The sequence below is a fragment of the Cornus florida genome, unplaced genomic scaffold, assembly GCF_030987335.1.
Source record: "Cornus florida cultivar Cherokee Brave unplaced genomic scaffold, ASM3098733v1 CherokeeBrave_3.0.0_Hap2_Chr04, whole genome shotgun sequence".
NCBI classification, from domain to species: domain Eukaryota; kingdom Viridiplantae; phylum Streptophyta; class Magnoliopsida; order Cornales; family Cornaceae; genus Cornus; species Cornus florida.
The window spans coordinates 95,854,307-95,878,721 of record NW_026775574.1 but is presented as its reverse complement, the minus strand read 5'-3'; the positions used below and the strand labels follow the sequence as shown (position 1 = coordinate 95,878,721).

Genomic DNA, 24,415 nt, shown 5'->3' with positions numbered 1-24,415 from the left:
AGAACACGAAGCCTAAGGGAGAGAGTAAGGATAGAACTTGCCTTACACCGACATTCGTCTAAGTTTTCCGGCGAAACTCTCTCTATTGGCTCACTGTTTTCCTTCCCAGTTGTCTCCAATTCCCTCAACCCTTACTATATCGTAATAGTTTTTCTAAAACCCTAGTTAGAATATTACTTGAATATTTATAGGCCACTAACCTTAGGTTCAATTAAACCCTAAACATAATCAACTCGGCCCATAGAAAACTAGGTTAAAACTAAAACGGCTGAACTGAAAACCTAATACAAACTAACCTCTATGTATGCACGTTAAAACTAAGTAAATGTAATTAAATAATGCATTAAAATGAAAACAATTAATCAAAACAAAAACAAAATTAATTAAAACAAACAGAAAAAATAATTAATTAAACAGTTAAAGCAATTAATTAATAAATAAATAATTAACAATTTAAACACAATATATGCCATTTAATCAACACCATAAACAAGTAAACAATTAATCAAATAAAATGACAATTAAATCAAAAATTAAATACCAGAAATATCCTTTTAAAATTAGGGGTATTACATTCTTCCCCCCTAACAAAAGGAAGTCCGTCCTCAGAATTTGCTCTTACCTTCTTCCAATATTTCAGGAAACTGCGAATGAATGACATCCTCTCATTCCCAAGTGGACTCAGTCTCATTGTGATAACTCCACTGAACACGGACCAAAGGAATAACCTTGTTACGAAGGATTTGATCCCGATGGTCAACAATACGACACTGTGGCTCCAAATAAGTTACATCCTGCTGCAATTCAATCTCCCCAACATCGATATGCTGATACCGATCCTCATCTTGCAGAAATTTCCGCAACATGGAAACATAAAAACACATTATAGACACGATCCAAATTATCCAAAAGTGCTAACCGATAAGCGACAGCTCCAACTCGATCCGTAATCATGAATGGACTGAAAAACCGCGGTGACAACTTCCCTTTCTTCCAAAAGCGCATTACACCCTTCATAGGCGACACTTTGAGTAGCACTTGATCCCCAACCCGAAATTCCAAAGCACGAGTGCGACGATCAACATAGCTCTTCTGCCTACTTTGGGCAGTACGTATGTGATCTCGAATAAGAGCAATCTTCTCGGAAGTATCATTGATGAACTCAGGACCCAAAAATCTGCTCTCACCAACCTCCATCCAACAAACAGGCGATCGACATGGTCGGCCGTATAATGCCTCAAATGGTGTCATCCCAATAGTCTTCTGGAAACTATTGTTATAAGCAAACTCCACAAGTGGTAAGTGATCCTCCCAATGGCCCTTGAAGTCAAGAACACAGGACCGAAGCATATCCTCTATAATCTAGTTCACCCGTTCAGTCTATCTATTAGTCTGAGGATGATAAGCAGTGCTAAGATGCAACTCTGTACCCAAAGCCTGCTGGAAACTCTTCCAAAATCCAGACACAAAGCTCGAATCCCTGTCCGATATAATAGACAATGGAATGCCATGTAACTTCACAATCTCTAAAATGTAAAGCCTTGCCAACTGCTCTGAAGTGTAGTCAGTGCAAATAGGCAAGAAATGAGCTGACTTGGTCAACCTATCCACAATGACCCATATGGAATTATGCCCCTTGAAAGAATTTGGCAATCTTTCTACAAAATTCATAGAAATGCTCTCTCATTTCCACTCCGATATCGGTAGTGGATGTAGAGCTCCTGGCGGCCTCTGATGAACAATCTTGACCATCTGACAGGTACTACATCGCGAGACAAAAAGAGCAATGTCCCTCTTCATACCTGCCCACCAAAACTGCCGCTTCATATTCTGATACATCTTATCGCCTCCAGGATGAACCGAGAACCCAGAGTGGTGTGTCTCAGTCATCACATCCTTCCTCAAATCATTAGCAGAAGGTACCACTAACCATCCCTTGTACCGCAAACCTCCATCAGCCCCAACATAATAGAATAGAACCTCTCTGGAAGCTATCTCTGCAACCTTGTCAATGCATTGCTGATCCGTAAGTTGTGCCTTCAACACCTTGTAAATGATAGAAGGTGTAACTACCATACAAGCCATGAACGCATTTGATAATTCATCCACCTTCTTCAACGCATTCCACTCAGTAGTGAATAGAGCTAAAAGACTACCAACAGGGCAGCGACTGAGTGCATTCGCCACCACATTTGTTTTCCCTGGATGGTACTGTATAGAAAAATGATAGTCTTTCACAAACTCCAACCACCTGAGCTGTCTCATATTCAGCTCCCGCTGAGTGAACAAATACTGCAGACTCTTGTGATCACTAAATAACCTGAAGGACTCACCCAACAGATAATGCCTCCAATTATGTAAGGCAAAGACTACAGCTGCCAACTCCAAATCATGCGTTAGATAATTAAGCTCATGAAGCTTAAGCATCCGAGATCTATAAGAAATCGGTCGCTCCTCCTGCATCAAAACACATCCAAGACCCTACAACGAAGTATCCGTGTAGACAAGATACTCTATCCCGCTCTATGGAGTTGCTAAAACCGGTGCAGAAGTCAACTTCCTTTCCAGCTCATCAAAAGCTCGCTGACAGTGCTCATCCCACAAAAACTGTACACCCTTCTTGGTCAGATGAGTGAGTGGTCCTGCTATCTTGGAGACCCCCTGGATGAACCGACGATAATATCCTACCAAACCAAGAAAACTCCGAATCTCGGTAGGTAAAGTAGGCTGTCCCCACTCTACTACAGCTAAAACCTTGACTGGATCAACCGCTATCCCCCTTTCTGACACCACGTGACCCAGAAACTTCATTTACCGCTGCCAAAATTCACACTTCTCGAACTTGGCATATAACTGGTGCTCATAAAGCGTCTGCAAGACTATGCGAAGATGTCTAGCATGGTCATCCTCAGACCTAGAATAGATTAAGATATCATCAATAAAGATAATGACAAACTGATCCAAATAAGCCTGAAAGACTCTGTTCATTAAATCCATGAACATTGCAGGTGCATTAGTTGTCCCAAACGGTATGACACGAAACTCATAAGAACCATATCTCGTGAGAAACGCTGTCTTAGGAACATCCTGCTCCCTAACCCTCAGTTGATGATACCCAGAACGCAGATCAATCTTAGAGAAATAAGTTTTTCTCTTCAACTGATCAAACAAGTCATCAATCCTGGGCAAAGGATACTTCTTATGAATCGTAACCTTGTTCAACTCCCTGTAATCAATACACAGGTGAAGCAAACCATCCTTCATTTTCATAAACAAAACTGGTGCTCCCCAGGGTGAGGTACTCCTGCGAATGAAACCCTGGCTGAGTAACTGTTGAATCTGATCCCTTAACTAACGCATCTCCACCGGTGCCATCCTATATGGCGCCCTAGCAATAGGCATAGTGCCTGGAGCTAAGTCTATCACAAAGTCGATCTCGCGACTAGGTGGTAACCCTGGAATCTCTTGAAATACATCCGAAAAATCCTGTACAATCGGTATGCTATCCAATGATACAGTAGTTCCCTCCTCGCATGAAACAATTAGGTGCTAGTAACCTTGCTAGAACGCGGCATAACGACAGCGTAAATATCCTGACCAAGTATGGTGAACACAATAGACCTTTTCAAAATGAATAACTTGAGCCTGACAGTGGTAACCAATCCATCCCAAGTATCACGGCATAAGTATGCCTGTCCAAGACCTGCTAAAAATCTGAGTCTACCAATATCTAGTGTCCCTGGTCCATCCTATATGGCAGTATTACCTAAAACAAATATCCTAAGGTCTATTGTATAAGTGTATCACTAACCGATCTATGAAAATTCCCTGTTTCTGAATACGCCGTAGAGCAGAACACAATAAGTAAACAAAAATACTACGTAATCTTCCCATTTTTAGACTAACATTCTACCTTAGGAATTCCTCCTTCCTACTATATCGACTTACGCAAGTTCGTTTATAAACTCCTTGGTAATCGTCATGTTTCAACATAACGTATGTACAAGCAAATATCTGTTTGCTTGTTTTAAAACCAATCACTCTACTGTGATCGATCACTTATTATCACACACACACATTCCAATATAGTTTAATAGAATCAGATGTGTATCAACCCAAAAATGCTATCACCAAACGCAATAAAGATAGCCAAAACCGCTAGTTCACTTTATTAAGAACTTTTACAAACCAAAACCGTCAAACCAATAATCGTAAGGTATTTTAACATAATCCTAATGCACGTGATTAAATCCGTACTACATTTCTACTAATACCTCCTCCATTACTAGTAACAATAAGTACTCTTAAAAAAGCAGTCATCCTTGAACTTCGGTGCCTTCCATCTTGGATGCTCCGGTATCTCCTCCATCCTGATCTTCTTCGGGGTCTTCCTCTCCGCTTGGCTCAGCTTCGAGCACCACCGAAGTTGTGTTAGGTCCACAGTATGGTGGCCAATCCCGCACACCAGAAACTTTCCTTGACTTGTATACTGAAGCAACCCCTATTGAAATTAACTCCCTAGTCTCTAATTTCGCCTTCTTGATCGACCTTCGTAGGGGAATCACCGGAGTAACCTTCCTCGGCCTTGGGCCCTTCTTTGCTTTCATTGCGGCCCTCATCCTCTTCCTAGTGCCAAACATTCTGCAATTACAGAATACACTTGACATCGGTACTTTCTAAACGAACTGTAAAGGAATTCAACGAATCATAATCTTAAAGCTCTAAACAAGAGAAAACGCTACGCATAAGTCTTATACGATAGAATCCTAGAGACACTTGAACCTGAAGTGCTCTGATACCAACTGTGATACCCCTCGGATCCGAGACATGGGTTGATCAGGCCCAGGCCCAAACCCGAGGGAATATCGAACAATTAATATTTTAAAATAAACACAGAATACAACTCGAATTAAGAAATGAAGTTTAAGCTGAAAGAACTAAAATATAAAATCCTCAAAATATAATTATTGAAATCCATTAAATCCAAACTCCATCAGTTTACAACTCGGGAATCCATCTCTAGTGGACCCCTAATAAAAATCTAAACTGAATTAAAACAACTGAAAGACATCCTGATAAAAGCTATGGAGAGATATCCTACATCGTCAGTAGAGTGAGTAGGAACCTCTGCTCAGCACGAATACGTCTAAGTCTGGAACTTTCATGTACCTGAAAAATAGGAGTGGGTCAGGCCCACGCGCAAGTTCTATACTACTACAATCCAAACAGAGGCCCGATACGCATGTACATCCTAAACAATTCAATAATAGCTAATAATCAGTAGATACATATATAGTCACACTAAAGGACTCTTACTAGACTAAAGGCTGGTCTCAACCTGAATAGAGGTAACATGCTAAAACGCACACGAAGTGGGCATGTGTACCTAAACCTAAACAGGGTACACCTCTAACCATCGTATCCATCTATGCATCCCAATGCATATACGCTCCCTAACCGTCGATCCTAAGACTCAAGCTCATATCGAGGTACCATAACAATATATTTAAAATCCATCCTAAATCCTAGTAGTGCCGCTCAACTAATCGTTGCCATGACACTACAATCAATAGGACTTAACTTTTAGTTAATCTAATTCTTAATCCAGAGTAGGTAGGTTTTGGTATTTTGAATCCAAACTGTCCCTAGTATACCACCGTCCCATATCGGTGTATACTATCCAATCATCCAGTAGTTGATACTACCAACAATTAAAGTAGACCTCAACTGAATCCATATCTCCATCACAGATACTAAAAGCACAATGTAAGCATCTAGGAACACAGTCAACTATATACATAATCATGTTCAGCTTTATATCCATCATTGATACTAACAATTAAAATGTAAGCATCAATTAACATAGCCACAGTATATACATAAACCTACTCAGTTTTGGTTGTTCCATAAAATCCAGTATCATGCCAAGTTTAAATCTTAATAGCATTCAACCTCCATCAGTTGATATTATAGACAGTTAAGGTAAACGTCAACAAGATCCATGCCTCCCATAATTGATACTAGCTATGATAATGAAAACATCAACACAGAATTACAGTATACACATAGACATGCTTGATCTGTAGTGTTTTCACAAACATCCAGTGTAGTGCTAAGTTTGTTAAATCCTAAAGTCACTTAATACCAATTCATCCAAAACAAATACAATTCAGACACATAATCATGATATATGATAAAACATGTTTTAATTAAATTATCTGTCTCAGAAGATTACAAATCACAAAGAATTAAACCTAATTAATTCTTCCAATTCCAACCACAGTGTGTTATTTTGTTTACAACGTATACTGTTCAAGTGACAACCATAATTAGATTATTAGCATGCCTCCTAAAGTCTTAGAATTGTCTCTAAGCATCATCCATACACCTCACATACAGACCTCAACCCAATTGAAAACACAGAAAACCAACCACTGTAACTAAAAATGACTGAAAACGGAAAAAATAAAAATAAAAATTGCATCAGGGATGCGTCTCCCAAAAGTGGAGCCGCCTACTTTAAGTCTTGGAGCCAGCTCCCACACTTGCGAGCTGCCTCTAACTCTAAGGGAGCCGGCTCTCTCCCTCTCTGCCTCGTCTATTCTTCTTCCGATGACCTTTATAGCCTTTAGACCTCACTGATATGGCCTCCAGACACTGTAACCAAACCCCAGTATGTTCCCAGTCCATGTTTAAGTCTTTAATACATCACTAACATGAATTTAAACCAAGAATTATGCAAGCAACTATCAAGTTTTAACAGTTATACAAGCATACAAACATACTGATATACTTCAAGTTTTAACACAAACAGATGTTGTTTTTAACATTCAATTAATCCTAGAACTGATTAGGAATACAAAGAACACGAAGCCTAAGGGAGAGAGTAAGGATAGAACTTGCCTTACACCGATGTTCGTCTAAGTTTTTCGGCGAAACTCTCTTTATTGGCTCACTGTTTTCCTTCACAGCTGTCTCCAATTCCCTCAACCCTTACTATATCGTAATAGTTTTTCTAAAACCCTAGTTAGAATATTACTTGAATATTTATAGGCCACTAACCTTAGGTTCAATTAAACCCTAAACATAATCCACTCGGCCCATAGAAAACTAGGTTAAAACTAAGACGGCTGAACTGAAAACCTAATACAAACTAACCTCTATGTATACACGTTAAAACTAAGTAAATGTAATTAAATAATGCATTAAAACAAAAATAATTAATTAAAACAAAAACAAAATTAATTAAAACCAAAAAAAAAAAAAAAATTTAATTAAACAATTAAAGCAAAGAATTAACAAATAAATAATTAACAATTTAAACAAAATATATGCCATTTAATCAACATCATAAACAAGTAAACAATTAATCAAATAAAATGACAATTAAATCAAAAATTAAATACCAGAATACCAGAAATATCCTTTTAAAATTAGGGGTATTACAGTTCGTCCCTAGCCTCAACTGTCTGGATCATTGCTGTCAACCAAGAAGATAAGCCCGTGTGTTTTGGAAGTAATGTCTCCAAATAGGTCGAATCTGGAACAGAACGCATATATGAGATGCCAGTAGGAAAATTCAAAATCCAGAAAAGCTAGAAAAAAAATTGGATAACACAAAACAAGCCAAAGATGGCACAAGATCAAGCCTTGGCAACTAATCTGATACAAAATCAGAGCAAATAAAAAAATTGTTCAAAAAACAAAATGTAGACACCAATTAAATTACAGGATCCGAGCAAATGTTCTCATTTTTAATTTGTTGTAGGAGTTTGGAATTATCAAGTTTCCTGTTTTCAGACTCTTTCTTATCAAGTTTACTGTTCCTTATCCATTTTTTCCCTAGAAACTGTTATACATCTTTCTTCCCAATTTTATAATACAATGTTAATAATTTGAGAAGCATTCGAGTATTTAGGAAGTTAGATAATAACTACCTATCACATTAAGCTATATATAAAAGAGTAAATTTTCAACACACATAATACATATGCGTCATCAAGGTTATAGCCTCCACAAAAATTTGAAACTCAAAACATAGAAATATATATCAAAACATAGAGCATACTTCACAAAAATTATTTATGACAACACAGATAAATTTGGAACTTCAAATCTCCAAAGTTAGGGACACAGCCCCTTGACAAAATTTTCAGAAATAATTTTCAAACACGGCCCATCATCACTAACCATCCTCCTTTTTCAACATCACAGAATATATATCAAAGTATTCTTAAAATCACAATCCCAATGATCAAATACAGGTTCACAGTGATTTCTCAATTTTTCCACAGTCTTCATTATCACAGTTTCATGCTTCACAATATTTGTAACATGGCAAAACATATATAAAATCTTACATAACTAAAATCCCGAATTCCCATTTCAAAATAAAATTCCAAAAATCTCCAAAACAGTTTAATTAACCCTTCCTTTAGAAATTTTCAAACATGAACTCATATATATATTTATATGAATGACAGGGGAAAGATGCTTACCCGAAAGATAGAGAGAAGAACAAAGGAATGAAGAGAAAATTCGAGAGAGCGACCAATCCAAGAACGATGAGATGACGGCCTGAGATTCGCCGGAGAAGATGACCGAAAATTACAGCGGTGGATGGTGGTGAGATGAGAATGTTATCCCCTTGGCCGAAGGTTGGCCGGAGACGAAGCCGAAGGAGAAGAGATGAGATCGAGAGTGAGAGGCCTAGGTTTGGCCAGAGATCTCGCCGAAAAACCCATAGTAGAGAGCTCGAACAAAGAGAGAGGGGTTGGCTTCAGTGGTGGTGTGAGGATATGGGGTGGAGTGATGGTGGTGGCTGTGGTGCAATAGGTTGAGAACGAGAATAGAGTTGGAGGCGATTGGGGAGTTGCAGAGAGGGGGCAAGTTTAGAGTTGAGACCGAGAATAGAGATCTGGCGAATAGGAGGCTGAAAAGAAACCTAGGGCTCGGATGAGATAAGGTTAGAAGAAATAAATGGAAAATTAAAAAAATAAAAAAGTAAAATAATGTTAAAGCGTCAATTTTTCCCACATTAAATTTCACACTTACTGGCGCTCTTTTGCAAAGCGCTGGTACTATTAGCCCTATACCAGCGCTCCTACTAAGAGCGCTGGTGTTAGTTCACCTATACCAGCGCTTTTTAAAAGAGCGCTGGTACGATTGCACCTATACCAGCGCTCTTTAAAAAAACGCTACTATGGTTACACCTATACCAGCGCTTTTTAAAAAAGCGCTGGTACGATTGCACCTATACCAACAAAGAGCGCTGGTAAAACCCTAATATGGTGTAGTGTTTCTAAAACCCTAAACCACCATATTGCTTATATTTATAAGTGAATCATGATAACCCTAATCCATGTATAATTAGAGACTAAGCCCTAATTCCAATTCTAACTGGCCCATGAAATCTATGTCGGCTAAAACAAAACCCTCAACCACCTAAATCCTAAAGAATTTACGTATTCTAACCTAACTCACTTAAGGCCATTTATTCTTTTTTTTTTTAAAAAAATAACCATGACATCAATCGAGTTAATTAACAAATAAGTAACAATAATTAAATAAATAACAATAAAATAATTAAGTAATAATAAAACAATTACACTAAATTAACAAATAAAATAAGTAAATCCAAATAAACAGGAAATACTACAATTAACTTAATAAAGATGCAATAAAATAAAATAAATAAATTCCAGGACTGTCCTTTTAACATTAGGGGTATTACAACCTTCTAGTTGATAGCCTAATTTCCAACCACCATTGGGTCCAACCAAGTTCTATTCAGTTGCACGAGTTCTTCCAAACATATAATATCATTTCATAGTTTCAGGAACTACCACAACCCTCAATTGAACTTGATCATATTGAATGGATACTTAGCCCTAACAAGGTGTACACAATGTCACACACCCTTTCTTACTTCAGCCCCCCATCCCTTATCTTTGCTTGGCACAGAGTGGTGTGGTTCAAGCATCGCATCCCTAAACACAGTCTTATACTTTGGCTAGCTGTTAAGGGAAGACTATACACACTTGATGCCAAACCAATGTTGCACAAGCACTACACTAACTTCTGCTATCTATGCAATGCAGAATGGGAATCCATTGCTTACTTATATTTCAAGTGTGAATACACTTCCCACATTTGGAGGTTTATACATTATTCTAAATTACTGGAATGATTTGATTCACTGGTGTACTTCACACGGGAGTTCATAAGAGTTTTTAGTTCATAAACTTCTTTGGGTTGCAGTAGTGTACTTCATTTGGATTGAAAGAAATGCTAGAGCCTTCAGGAACCAATCATCCTCTGCTAACAGCATCATTGCCCAAATCAAGAATTGTGTTAGGGCAAGACTTGCTACTAGGGCTACAACTCAGGCGAGTTGGGCGGGCTGGACACTTAACTCTGGCTCAGCCCAACGTACAAATCTTCAGCCCAAGCCCAGGGATAATTCCGCCTGTTGAGCCCAAGCCCAGTCCATACTTAATTTTTAAAACGCGGGCTGAACTCGAGTTCTTAATTCGAGTTATATTTTCGGGTTTTCTTGGGCTTTTAAGTCGGGCTCTCAGGTTGGAGTAGCATATATTTTGACAATAAAATCAATATGCTGCCGTATTTTGAACATGCTTTATTGTATGAGTTTCAAATTTTTAGTTTCAGTAATAAATAATAAATAAGTCTAAAACAAACCCTCATAACCAACATTAATAATAACATTACAAAACAATAGATAAAATTGTTGGTTTAACTCCATACTCCTCTCAATCTCCATGCTCCTCAATATTCATCCTCCAATCTCTATGTTCCTCATTCCTACAAAAGGGATATGACAAGTTTTAATGAAGATAAACTAGTATAAAGTTTTAATGAAAAAAAATCAAACAACTTTGAAAGCTACAAATTTCATAAAATGCCAGCAAATGAGATATAAATGCCCAAATATTGATGAAATTGAAGTAACACAAAACATAGCATCAGATTAGAGCACTTTTTCTTGCAAGTACACTACTAGACTATACCCAAATTTTCACTTAGAACTAGCAAGATTCTGATGGAACAAACATTTTTAGAGTTTTCACTCATCTTCAATCAATTGTATAGCCGAGTTTTCTATTCTAGAAAAATTTGGTTTTATCGTGTCCATCTATTCCCCGCAATCATGCAAATCAATATGTGCTTACAAATTAAAACATTGAAAAATGACAATAAAATGCCACCCCGCCCCTCGATGTGAAAAACTTTTTCTCGCAAGGGATATAAATAAAAAATCTGCAGCACCTACCGATGTGACAGTAGACGATGACGGAGGACGGCAAGACAGAGGATGGCGACAATTAGGGGTTGGAGATCTGGATATGGAAATTGAAAGATATGGGTTTTGATTTTTTGAACAATCTAAAATTAAAAAAAAAATTAATATAAAAAAGATCAAAAAAAAATTCAGACCTTGATTAGTTGATTTAGAAAAAACAAATTTGAACGGCGATGGAAACCCATACATACAAGTTAGCAGTTGCAGAGAGAGAGGGGGCAAGCTTGAGAGTTGAGAGACAATTGGCCAGCGGCACTTGCGAACGGCGAATCCGATCTGGAACAATGGGCGATGGAAACTGAGAGGAAGGGAGGCGGACTTTTTTTTTGGAAAGTTAGGGGAGGTGGACTTTGAGAATGGAAGTAAAAGAAGGAAGGAACCTAGGGTTTCTATGGAAAATATATATTGCCAAAAACAGTGTTCGACTTTAATTCTTTCTTTTCTGATTTTTATTTTTTTGTTTTTCTTAATTTCCTTAATAATACAATAATAAGTTTTTATTTTTATTGTGTATATATATAATTATATATATAGCCAGTATTTCAGTTTTGATTATTTTTTGTTAATATATATTTTCATTGTGACATGCAATGCTTGTTAGGAGATACTATATATATATATATATATATATATATATATATATATATATATATATATATATATATATATATGAGTTTTACTATTTGTCCTGATAAATAAAAATTTACTACTTCACATAGTGCATGTGTCAAATATAATGGGACCTGTTTAAAAATATAAGGTAATTAACTATTTAGGAAGTTGTAATCTCCTTTCTAGGTTTCATCTTAATCTAGTATCTTTGTTGTCTATTAAAATTTCAATCATCATGTATATCAAATTATATATATATATATATATATATATATATATATATATATATTTGTTTTATGCATATATTACATTGCATATCGGTAAGGACTCTTTATATATAATTAGATTGTGTATCCCTTCCATTTATATGTAAAAGATTATGTCTTTGATCATTAATATACATATATTACTTTGATAGGCATTAGTGATTAAAGTTAATGATCTATGTATTCCTCTAATAATGAGTCAATAATACAAGTCAAATATTAAAATCGGCAATAATATCACTTTTAGTAGAGGAATTCCTCTAATAATGATTAATGAGTCAATAATTCCTATTTTGAAAAAAAAAAAAAAAAAAAAAAATTGGTATTTTTTTATGGCCCATAAAAAGAAATAATTTATTCAATAGAAATAACCTTTTTATTTTTTAGATCTTATCAAAAGAGATAATTTATTCAATACAGATAATTTTTTTTTGAATCATCTTTTTTCATATATATATGTTTTTTGAATCTTGACAAAAGATATAATTTCTTTAATAAATAAAAAAAATTGGGGTGTTTTCATGTTTACGTTTTTTTTTTTTTTTTTGTCCTGTCAAAAGAGGCAATTTATTCAACATATATATATATATATATTATATTTTGGTCCCGTAAAATATAAGGAGAGGAAATTTGAAAGGGTTGTTGTGTCATTTAAAAAGTAATAATCATTTAGTTGTAAAGTTAGGGTTATAATTGGTGTAAGTGTAAAAAAACGAAGTGCATGTAATTTTATATTATGTATGTATTATTAGTATATATATATATATATATATGAGATTTCATAAGGAGTGTTGGAGCAGAAATGGTAGTGCTAGACTCTTTTCTCTAAGTGGTCTAGAGTTCAAATCTCTTAAACCCAATAGTTTCTTATATTTTTGTGACATGTTGGTTGGGCGGGATTATGAGATCGGGCTTGATGTTCGGGTTGGGCGGGCGGGTTGGGCCTCGGGTTTCATAAAATATCTACCCGAGACCAGCCCGAATTGAATTCGGGCTCAATAAACTCAGCCCAGGCCCAGAGCAAAAAATTACTGTCCAAGCCCATAAAAATGCGGGCTGGGCTCGGGTAAATTCGGATTGGGCCTGTCCGAGTTGCAGCTCTACTTGCTACCATCAAGCTTAGAACTGTTCAGACCTCAGAAGGATCACATCATTATCCTGCGGACACAACTGGCTTCTTTCATGAACAACTATATTGATGGGGTTATCATCGCTGTGGTCTCACTTGCTTCTGCTGAGGGAGGCCGAATGATGACTTACTCTTGTTCCACTGTTGATTAACTTCTGGGACAGTTTTTGCTAGAATTTTATGTTCCAACCATTTGGTTGTTATAGTTGGATTATGTTTGTAGCCTGTTAGCTGTACTCCTTGTTTTATCCTCATTTATCTGGGGATCTCATTGTACATTAATTTTCTTATATATACAAGCTTATCTCTTTTAAAAAAATAAAAAAAAAATGTATACAAAAACTATACTTGGTTCAGTTTTCTGAAAACTCTTTTCTAAAACTCAATTATAAAAAGGGATATTTTTAAGGGAAAAGTCTTCTATAGTTATCTAAAAATAATTTTCTATTTTCTAAATATTTGAGAACTGTTTTCAAAGTTATAAACTAAGTAGATAATTTGTCTCCTAATTTTTTTTTTTACTTGTTGTGAATAAAAAATATATAAGTAAAATAAATAAATTAAAATTTCCTAACTTAATTCAATATAGACCTGTATAGCATACCAACAATAGCAGTAAAATTTTATTTGGTTAAATTTTTTTACGTCAACTTCACTTACTTTCATTGAGGTTTGTCTATATCCTACCTAGACCCCCTCCATATTTTATATCCCGACTTCACCTCGACGGATATGTCACAATGTCAATTTCCCATCTTTCTATTAAAATAGCTATCCTTTCAATCAGTTGTGAAGCAGCACGACTACAGTGATCACAGTGTGACCCTGCAACCCTAGAACAAATATATAAAATATTTAGAGTTTCATTTTCTATATTATGATGATCCGATCTACAAAGACCATGATTGAAAATTATTTGATCATCCTTCTCCGAATAAGAAGAGAAATATAATCAAATCGAGTCACAAGCCAAGTTCCAATGGAATTCGTCTTCCAAGTCACCACCTAACAGCTTTGGTGTGCTACCTTAAATATTTAAGAGTGAGGTAACACTGTCAACTATGGTTGCACTAAAGCGGTCGAGGAATCTCACTTACCTATGTTGAAATTTTGGTTCATGTAACAGATTTTTTTCGTCATTTTGCCTTTCTAATATCGGCAATGGGAGCAACTAATTTATGGGCAAAATGATAAAAAAAATAAATAAATAAAAAATAAAAAAAGTCCAAAAGTAAATAAAATTATGAAATGTAGAATTATTTATGTGTAAAATGTGTAATATTGACAAATATTAAGAAATAAGTAAAATTTTAACCTTTTTTAGGAAAGAAAAAAAATCAAAATAGCAAATTACATTAATTCAAATATTTGGAAATTACATCCAACAAACACACAGGCCAAACATTGCACCCTTAAATAGGAAGCCAAACATTCCACCGTAAATCAGGAAGTTTGATTATATATCGAAAGTTCACTATCACAATGATTCTTAATTTATTTTATTAACCTAATAATATTATTAAATTACGAACCACCATATTTTTACCAAATATTGCATCATTACTAACTTACTTGATGGAAAATAAAAGAAACAAAATTCCGACAAAAAAAGAAGAAAAGAAACAAATCTATACGGTCTCTCTCTCACACACACAAATACACGCACACACAAACCCCCCAAAAAAGCTGAAAAGCTCCAACAATGGCGTTTTTATCATCATCAAGAGCTCTCACCAGAGCACACACCCTCATGAACGTCCTCCGTCCGCGGATTGCCGCTCCGTTTGCCTCCGCACGGTCCTTCAGCACTTACAATATTTTAGGTTCTGATTCAAACTTTGATCGCATGGTCGATTTCCACTCCAAACAGTATCCTAATGGCGAAGGTAATATAAAACAGATCACTCAATTGTTTCTGTTTACGTTTTTTTGATGTGTTAGGGTGATTTTATTGATATACAACTAGCTCTGAGTAGCTTAATTTAACTTCGACATAAATTGGGATTTTAAGGGTTAAATTGTAAAAGGCTAAAAAAATAAAATTAACTGATGTTGACGTGTGATATCATTAATTTTCTGTTTGAATACTATTTATGAGTTGAATAGCACACTGATATTCTTATCAAAATAATTCATGAGTTGAATAGATATTATACAACATTTTCAATGTATGAAAAGTAAATGTACTCAATGAAATTATCAATGAAGTTAAAAGTTCATTTGTTTATTGTAATGGTATAATTTTTTTTTTTTTTTTTAATCTTGTTATTGTTAGAGGACTCCCTCTCATTATATTTTAAGTCCGTCCCCAGCTCTTATGGATGATTTTAGGATATTTAAGATACACAAATTCTAATTCCAACATAAATAAATAAACATACCATTGATTAATTTTCCCGGTGTGTTTTGATGCTTTTGTAATTTGTGGTTGTGTTGTTTAGCTTATTTGCTGGGATATTTAAGATACACAAATTCTAATTCCAACATAAATAAATAAACATACCATTGATTAATTTTCCCGGTGTGTTTTGATGCTTTTGTAATTTGTGGTTGTGTTGTTTAGCTTGTTTATATACACATCACTTTGGGGGGGGTGAATTAGAGTTGTGGATAATTTTGGAGCATTTAAGATGCAAAATTGACTTGGTGAATTAATTTTGATTGTAAATAAAATACTCAATACTTAAATTCTATATGAGCAATAGCAACAGCCCTGATTTTCTTTCAATTTCAATTTCAATTCGATTCACCAATTCCATGTATACTACCAAACATAGTATTAGTTAATATTTCCATTTGTTTTGATGCTTTTATAATTTGTGGTCGAGTTGTTCAGCTTGTTCTATGGTGAACCAATTCCTGAAAGAAGGGTCATGCATCCCCCATAAGGTGATGAAGCATGAGAAAGCAGTGTATATGAGGTTGGACATGCCGGGGATCGGATTAAAAGGGCTGAAGGTGTGGGTTGATGGAAACTCTCTGCACGTGAATGGAGAGGAAGAGGTGGACAAGGAGCATGAGAGGAAGTATCAACCGAGGAAGTATTATGGAAACATCGAAATCCCTAAGGGCTGCTACAAGGTGGAAGATATCACGGCGGTGTTCAAGCATGGTGTGCTCAGGATCAAGGTTCCGAAGAGAGAAGAATTATCAACATCAAGGTGAATTGTCCAGCTCCTGATAAAATCAGTGAGGCAAAAGCTATTTTCCTGTGTCTTTTTGGGTTCTATTTGCTGGTGCTCTATTTTGGTAATGGTTTTTAATCTTTTTTTTTTATTATTTTATTATTTTATTATTTTTTATTTTTTATCAATATACCTTTTTTATTTTACCAAAAACATGTCAAAGTGAAATGAGTTTTTGGGATTAATGAGAAGTTTTTCCTATTTTCTAAACAGAAGAAGAATACATTCGATTGGTTAGTACATTGCATAATTTGCATTTATGTGGTACACGTATTGATTTAAATCATGCATAGTACATAACAAAGACCTACTTCTGTCCTTTATGACCAATATGAATACTTAAGTACTCTCAGAATTTGTTCCTAAGGGGGTTAAATGAATTGCAAAGTGGAAGGCAATATCCTTATGTGCATATCTAGCCCTCTTATTTCTAACAAGAACAAAGCCAACAACGTTGACCACGGTGTAATATATGGTGTTGGCATTGTGTAATGGAACTTTCTCTTGATTTTTGTATTTTATTTCTTTCACGTTTGTGAGGACCAGGTCCTTTTTTGTATATTTTTTATATTTATTTTATCACATTTATCATTTTTGGGTTAAGAGGGGCCAGGTTGGATAGGCGTTCGATAATAGTTCAAGATACTTGCATTTTGTCACTTTGGTGCATTATCGTTATTCATGACATTCTCAAGTTTGTTTTACACGTGTGTTATTTTTGCCTCAACCAATTACCACCATTTTCACCTCATTCTCAAGTTTGTTTTACACGTGTGTTATTTTTGCCTCAACCAATTACCTCCATTTTCATCTCCAACCTTTGAGCTTTTGAACTAGTGGTAGAAGAGAAAAAGAAACGGGTACACCGTGACCAACAAAACCCACCAATAAATTTCGGATTTGCACCACCTCCTTTGCTTCCTTGGTTGGTTAGTTGAACTTGAACCCTTTTCGGGTTAAATGCTCAAGATTAAGGAATCAAAAGTTCATTGAGAGAGAAACAGCTAGGTCTTATGTTATTTTCTTTATCCTAGAAAATTTACTACTATTATTATGGTTGATGAGAAAGAGAGAGATCCTCTGTTGAAGGGAGATTATTAGAGATTTAAATTTGATAGTATGATGAGAAATAGAATGAATCCTCTGATTTTTCAGGCAGGTTCTTGCATATTTGAGCATGGTCTTATATTTTGGGTGGTCTAGTTACAGGGAGGGCCATCCAGGCATTTTTTCATAATTGCCCGGTGCATGTGGGACGGGGGACTACATGTGTCCGGTAGTAAATTATGGGGTGTTTTAAGAGATTGATACTACTATCGTCAACAATATTTATATATATATATAAAAAATAAAAAATAAAAGTTTGGTGGTAATTAATGAATTTAGCTTGCATAAGAATGTGTAGTTCAAACCCAGACCAAGCTATACATGAAAAGGGTACACCAAAGGTCCATAGAGATGGGAAGGGGTCAGATTGCCATTCCATTGGGGTGAGGCTCATCCTAGTGATGTTTTTGTTTTTCTGAAAGGTAAAGATAAATTTATTGATGAGAAATATGTACATTGTAAGTTAGCCCAGTGTAACCAAGCATGAAACAGCCCAAAAGAAACAGGCCCAACGCCAAGACAGCCCAAAATGAAACAAAGAGAACCGTTACAGGTTGAAACACAATGCAGTGAACATGGAGAAAGATCTTCTCCCACACTCCCCTTCATTTCCGGTCAGGTAGTTTGGCCGGCGGACGGATCACTGAAGATGGCAGGTCCCATTCCTCGATAATGCGCCTTACAGTTGGCGAATCAGTGAGTGTTGTGGATATGAATTTCAGCCTGATCATGTCCATTGTTTGATGAAGCAAAGAGTTTTGGGACAGATACTTCCTCTGAAAGATCCTTCTATTTCGCTCCATCCAAATATTGTAGACAAGTGCAGCCAGAGCGAGTTTTGAGGTTGAGCTGTTGTAGAATCCTGAATTGCTACGCCAATGTTGTGATGCCCAGTTGATAAGGTAAGGCCAAGAGGATGGTTTGATGTGGAACCCACATCTTGCTTGGAGAAATGTCCATAAGGGTTCTGTGTAGTCACATTCGAAGAACAGGTGGTTGTGGTTCTGCAATTGGGAGTTACAGAGGGTGCATAGTGTGGCATTGACGTGAGTTGTGCACCTTCTATTGAGGGTTGGGAGCTTCTGTTGTATGGCTACCCACAGAGTGAATGAGAGCTGAGGTATTGAATTTTTGGACCAAACTAAGTGTGTCCAAGGCAGGTTAGGAAGGTGGCTGTTGTAGTGCTTCATTGTCTTTGCAATTGACAATGTTCCAGTAGGTGAGGGTAACCAGACAACTTTGTCTTCCTTGTTTGGGCATGGCAATTAACATTGTTGGCCTGCAGTAGTGGGAGTAAATTGGTGATGGTTGGTGGGAATTGCCACACTGAATTGGATATAAAGGAGGACAGTTCTGTTGAACTCATCTTAGTGATGATGTTAGACCCAAAACACTAGCTATTTTTAGATATGTTTCAAGTGAGACTCATTTAGTGTTTTATGTCTAATTTATCGGACCTTGTTGGATGCACAGAAAAACATCTTTCATATAATAATTAAAAGTATCACATATTTCATATCCTTATCCGTGTAGTATGTATCTTTCACGTATCTTTTATGTCTAACTAAAAGTGTCCGTATAATGTATCAAACTAATAATGTCGCACACCTATTTTAAAGAGTCCATTTAACTCCGATAGAACAATAACTCTTCTCTGTTTTAATGATTTTATAACTTTGTGGTTGACTTGTTCAATTTGTTTGTTGGTGAATTGATTTCTTATATATATACACGCATCAATTTGAGCAATAAAGCAAAAGAGAGGGCAAAAATATGAGAGACACACACATATTACTGAGTTGAATTACACTGCCCTTGTGGATAATTTTTGAACATTGAAGCTGCAAAATTTACATAGTGAATTTTAATACCGAATAAAATTTCCTAATACTTAAATTTTATACGAATAACGAGTAAATTAACCTAATTTTTCTGCAGTTATAATTTTAAGACACTAATTCTATGTATATTGTCAAACATAGACACATAGTTAATATTCAATGTATATTGTTAAATGCGTACAAGCTTGAATCCAATCTATTGAAAATATTATATCCATATAAAATGGATAAGGTTTGATAATGTCGATCCAATTTGATCCGAACTAAAATATTATATTAACGTTGTTTAGAAAATTAGGCTCAAACCAATGAAACTCTTTATGTAGAGAAGGCGTCAAATCAATTGAATCAGAATCAAAATCATATTGATCTAGATTTATGCTTTTATATATAGTAGCACATTTTATTTTATTTTATTTTTTATTTTTTTAAAGGTAAGTTTGTGTATAGATGATAAAAGAGAATGTACATTGGGCCCCAAACTGGGGATACACAATACAATTAGAGACTAACAAAAGGGGGAAAAGATAGAAGCAAACAACCACATCAACAAACTGCCTTCGCAGAGGCTATGAAACAGAAGCCTAATTCCACCCAAACAACAAAATGACTACCAGAGGACTGTGTTCAAATCATTAATCCTAGCAAATTATGAGGAAGACACGCAATCCAGTATCAGCAAGGCTTTGATTACAGCAACAAGAAACATGTAAAGATCCAGTAGAAGAGATATCATGACCAAGACCAATCTGTGAGTGTGATCAATGTGAGAGTATGATCAATGTGAAAAGGCATATAATACTCAAGACAATAACCAGTTATTTCCACTTGAGCTGCTGCAGGCTTAAACAAAGAGATTGTGAAGATCATGCTCCTTTGAAATGATCCTCAAGTCTGAAGCTTTTCTTAGCTTGATTGTAGCAAGTCTTGCCCTGGTGCTTGACTTGAGCTGTGAAATAATGTGCTGAGGAGGGGCTAGAGGAATGAGCTGTGAAATAATGTGCTGAGGAGGGGCTAGAGCATTCCTCTCTTGCCAGAGGAAGTAAATAGCAGCAGTGAAAAGGAGCTTGTGTGTAATATATATTTCTCTTTCTGCCAATCCTAACCTGTTAGCCATTTGTATGCATCCTTGAGATATAATTGATCATTTCAATTTTTTATAATTAAACACAAAAATATATTATGGAACATCGACCTACATGGTAAAAATAATTGATATATACACACACATATATATATATATTTATTTTTCTGCCACTAATGAAAAATAATTTATATTTTATAGAATAAATATTTAATTTTGTATACTATACTTGGGCCAAGCCTATTTTATTTTGTAGGCTAGAAAAAACCAACCCAAAAATAAAGGAACCAGCCCAAAAATAAAGGCTCAAACAACAAATTTTGTAGAATCGGTAGAATAGTGTGGAATTGTACGATTCTACTAAATGAACGATTTTGCTAAGATTTGGATCGATTTTGGATTTTGAATCGTAAAATTGTGCAATTCTACTACTCGAAATTGGGATTTTGACAATCATGATCCATATTATGGAATGACATAGGAGATGATTCAGGTTCTTTAAATGTAGGTATCTTGATGTTTTTACTTTCCTACTTATTCTTTTTATTTTTTCCCAATGTAAGTGATTTATTTGATGTTGACATTTACTGTGGTGTTTGATAACTAGATTAAGGTGTTACTTGATAAAACTGAAAATTCAGCATTTCAAGTACTGAAGTTTAAGTGCTGAATATATTAATTTGTTAACTTGTTTAATATTGTATTAATTTTAGACACCGTATTCATTAAGATTGTTTGTTAAATGCAAAAGCTAAAATCTGAATGTTATATATATATATATATATATATTATATTTTTGCCTTGAATATCTTCTTCACATAATATTATTATAAAAGATAATATATTAAAATATAAACATATATATAAAATAATGAATTTCACCAAAGAAATATATCAATTTAACAATGGATATTAATGTCAAAACTGATTATAAAAATTTCAAAATTAACATATAAAATGAATAACTTATTAAAATAAAATATTTATGAGAATGAGATTAGAATTCACGCACAAATCATTCGATTTTTATTTTTATAGTAGATTTGCATCATAACAATGGTGTGAGGGTTTCATTACATTATTGTTGATTATAAACTTGAATGAACCATATCGTTTATATATATATATATATATATATTGTTGAATATTATTTATATTTAATTACATTATTTGAGAAGAAAAGTACAATGAAATCTTTGAGAAATTGGAGTAAATTTTTTTATAAAAAAAAAAAAAAATCCATCCATTGGAAGAGAATAGAAAGGAAAAGTTGAAATAGAAAGTCTATCAATACATTTTATTTCAAAAGTTGAAAAAGTGATGGGGAATCTAAAAGTATAATATTTGAGGGTAACATTATCATTAACAAAATATTTTTAAACCTAAAATCTCTTCTGCAATAAGTGTTAAGTAAGCTCCTTGACTTAAAATTTTAGCTTGTTTTAAGCTACTGCATAACATTTTAAGTAATAACCTAAATGCTATTAAACACGCTAATTTTAAAATTTTGCTTACCTCTTCTGTGTTTAATGTTGAGCAATATCAAACAGGCCCAAAGCTTGACCAAATTAGATGTCTTTGACAGGCAAAGATTCATCCCCTTACAATTGAACTAGAGTTGCCCTTGTATCTATCTTTAAGGTCCAATCTGACTTTCTTCTGGAAAAACTCCATATGAGGTGTTACTTGGAGCACCTCCTTTATACTCTCGTCTTCGAGTATTAAGTTGTCTCTGTTTTGGTCATAACCTCTCCCCACAAAGACAACAATTTGATACCTCTAGAGATGTTTTTTTTTATGAAAATGTTCTTCCATACGGAGATGCTCAATTTCATCCTTCCAATGGTCCAGTTATGCCTCTACCAATTTCAGATAATGGTGTTAATGTGTCATTAATCCATTCTTTGACATTGTTGCACCATTCATCAATATACTTGTTTTGACAACTAGGTTCCTTTATCAGTTTTGCTCAATACAGTTGAGCTAGCAACTGAGGAACCTTTCTCGCACCATGAGAATCTTCCTCACTCTCCTTGTCAAGCACGACCCATTCGTGCTCGCCAAACCCAATTTGAGTATCTTTAGAAACGTTAAGCGCCACTTAATAAATTCATAACATTATTGTTTGTAATTTGAATTTGAAAATCCACCACTCTAATGGTTAGTTAAATTTCAACCATTTTTAGCAGTGAAATTCATAGTAAAATTCTCATTTATAGTGATAGAAATCCAAATTACAAGCAAAGTTATACTTCAGCTGGCTAGTGGTGAAATTCGTAGTAAATTCTCATTTATGGTGATAGAAATCCAAATTACAAGCAAGGTTATACTTCAACTAGTGGTGAAATTCGTACCACAAAAGTGTGAAATTCTTACGATGAACTTGGGGAAAGAATTTAGTAATGAATATCATAAATATCGAGAAATATTCAATATTTTTGGTGTCTCAAGAGAGGGTTTGAAATAACAATATTTCATCCTACCAATAATCTCAATTGCATCAATGCGACATCCTGAGGATCTATTTGGTTTGTAATTCCGAAAAAAAAATTTATTTTTTATTTTTTAAAATTAACAATCTGAAAATTATATGAAAACTATCTTCTAAAACTCAATTATAAAAATGAATATTTTCAGGGAAAGTATTCTATAATTATCTAGAAACAGTTTTATGAGTAGTTGAGACCTGTTTTCAAAGTTACAAACCAAGTAGATAATTTGTCTCTTAGCTATTTATTTATTTTTTGTGTTTCCTTGTTGTGAATAAAAAATATATAAGTAAAAATAAATAATAATAAAAAAATCGTAACTTATTTCAATATAGACCTCTATAGCATCCCGACTTCACCTCGACTGATATGCCATAATGTCTTTATAAATTTTTGGTCTTTCTATTAAAATAGATATCCTTTCAATTAGTTGTGATGCAGGACGACCACAGTGATCACAGTGTGATCCTGCACCGTTAGAACAAATATATCAAATATTTGGAGTTTCGTTTTCTATATTACGATAATCCGATCAGCAAAGACCAATTGGAAATTGTTGGATCATCTTTCTTCGAGGAAGAAGTGAAATATAATCAAATCGAATTCACAAGCCAAGTTCCAAATGGAATTCGTCTTTGGAGTCACCACCTAACAGTTTTGGTGTACTACCTAAAATATGTAAGCGTGGGGTAACAATGTCAACTACGGTTTGCACTAAAGTGTTCATGAAATCTCACTTACTTCTGTTGAAGTTTTGGTTTATGTAACGGATTTTCCCACCATTATGCCCTTCTAATATATGAAATGACAGCAAATAATTTATTGACAAAACGGTAAAAATGTCCAAAAATAAGTGAAATTACGAAACATTGAATAATTTACCCTGAGCGCCACTGTAGGTTGTCACCGGAATTGCAATGAACATCGATAGCTAACAAATCCATATTTGTTATCCATAGTTATTCATGGGTCTCTTCTTATACCATAATGATGATCACTGCCGCCAGATGTTGTTGGGCTTTTTGTTGTTGGGCTTGTTTGTTGCCATGTTATTGCTCTCATAGACCACTGTACATACGTTATATATTGGGTTCATTACACTCACACCTCCCTAATGTTTATTCTATTGACAGTCAGATGAAACTTAAACCCTTTTTGAACAATCACACCCCCTCACATTTGATAAAATTAACAAAGGCATTCCTATCACATCTGACATATGATGAATTGACTTCATTGCCCTTTTACTGTTAATTGACCTATTTAAATACTGAAATAACATTTCCAACCTTCCACCCACCCACCACCACAATCACTTCACCGATGAACATAAATCATCAAATTCAAGATGTGTGTGTCTGTATATATTTATATTGATT

General features: G+C 34.8%; 2 protein-coding genes across 2 annotated transcripts; one reads left to right on the top strand and one right to left on the bottom strand.

Moving 5' to 3' along the window:
* The first annotated feature begins 15,032 nt into the window (after window positions 1–15,032).
* Window positions 15,033–16,495, top strand: LOC132305420 (14.7 kDa heat shock protein-like). The gene is made up of 2 exons (XM_059803063.1): window positions 15,033–15,216; window positions 16,167–16,495. Exons 1-2 carry the CDS (start codon window positions 15,033–15,035, stop codon window positions 16,493–16,495), a joined length of 513 nt encoding a protein of 170 aa, XP_059659046.1.
* A 1,732-nt stretch (window positions 16,496–18,227) lies between these two features.
* On the bottom strand, window positions 18,228–18,812 carry LOC132305419 (uncharacterized). The gene has a single exon (XM_059803062.1). The coding sequence runs from the start codon at window positions 18,810–18,812 to the stop codon at window positions 18,228–18,230; it is 585 nt and encodes a 194-aa protein (XP_059659045.1).
* Window positions 18,813–24,415: the final 5,603 nt, after the last annotated feature.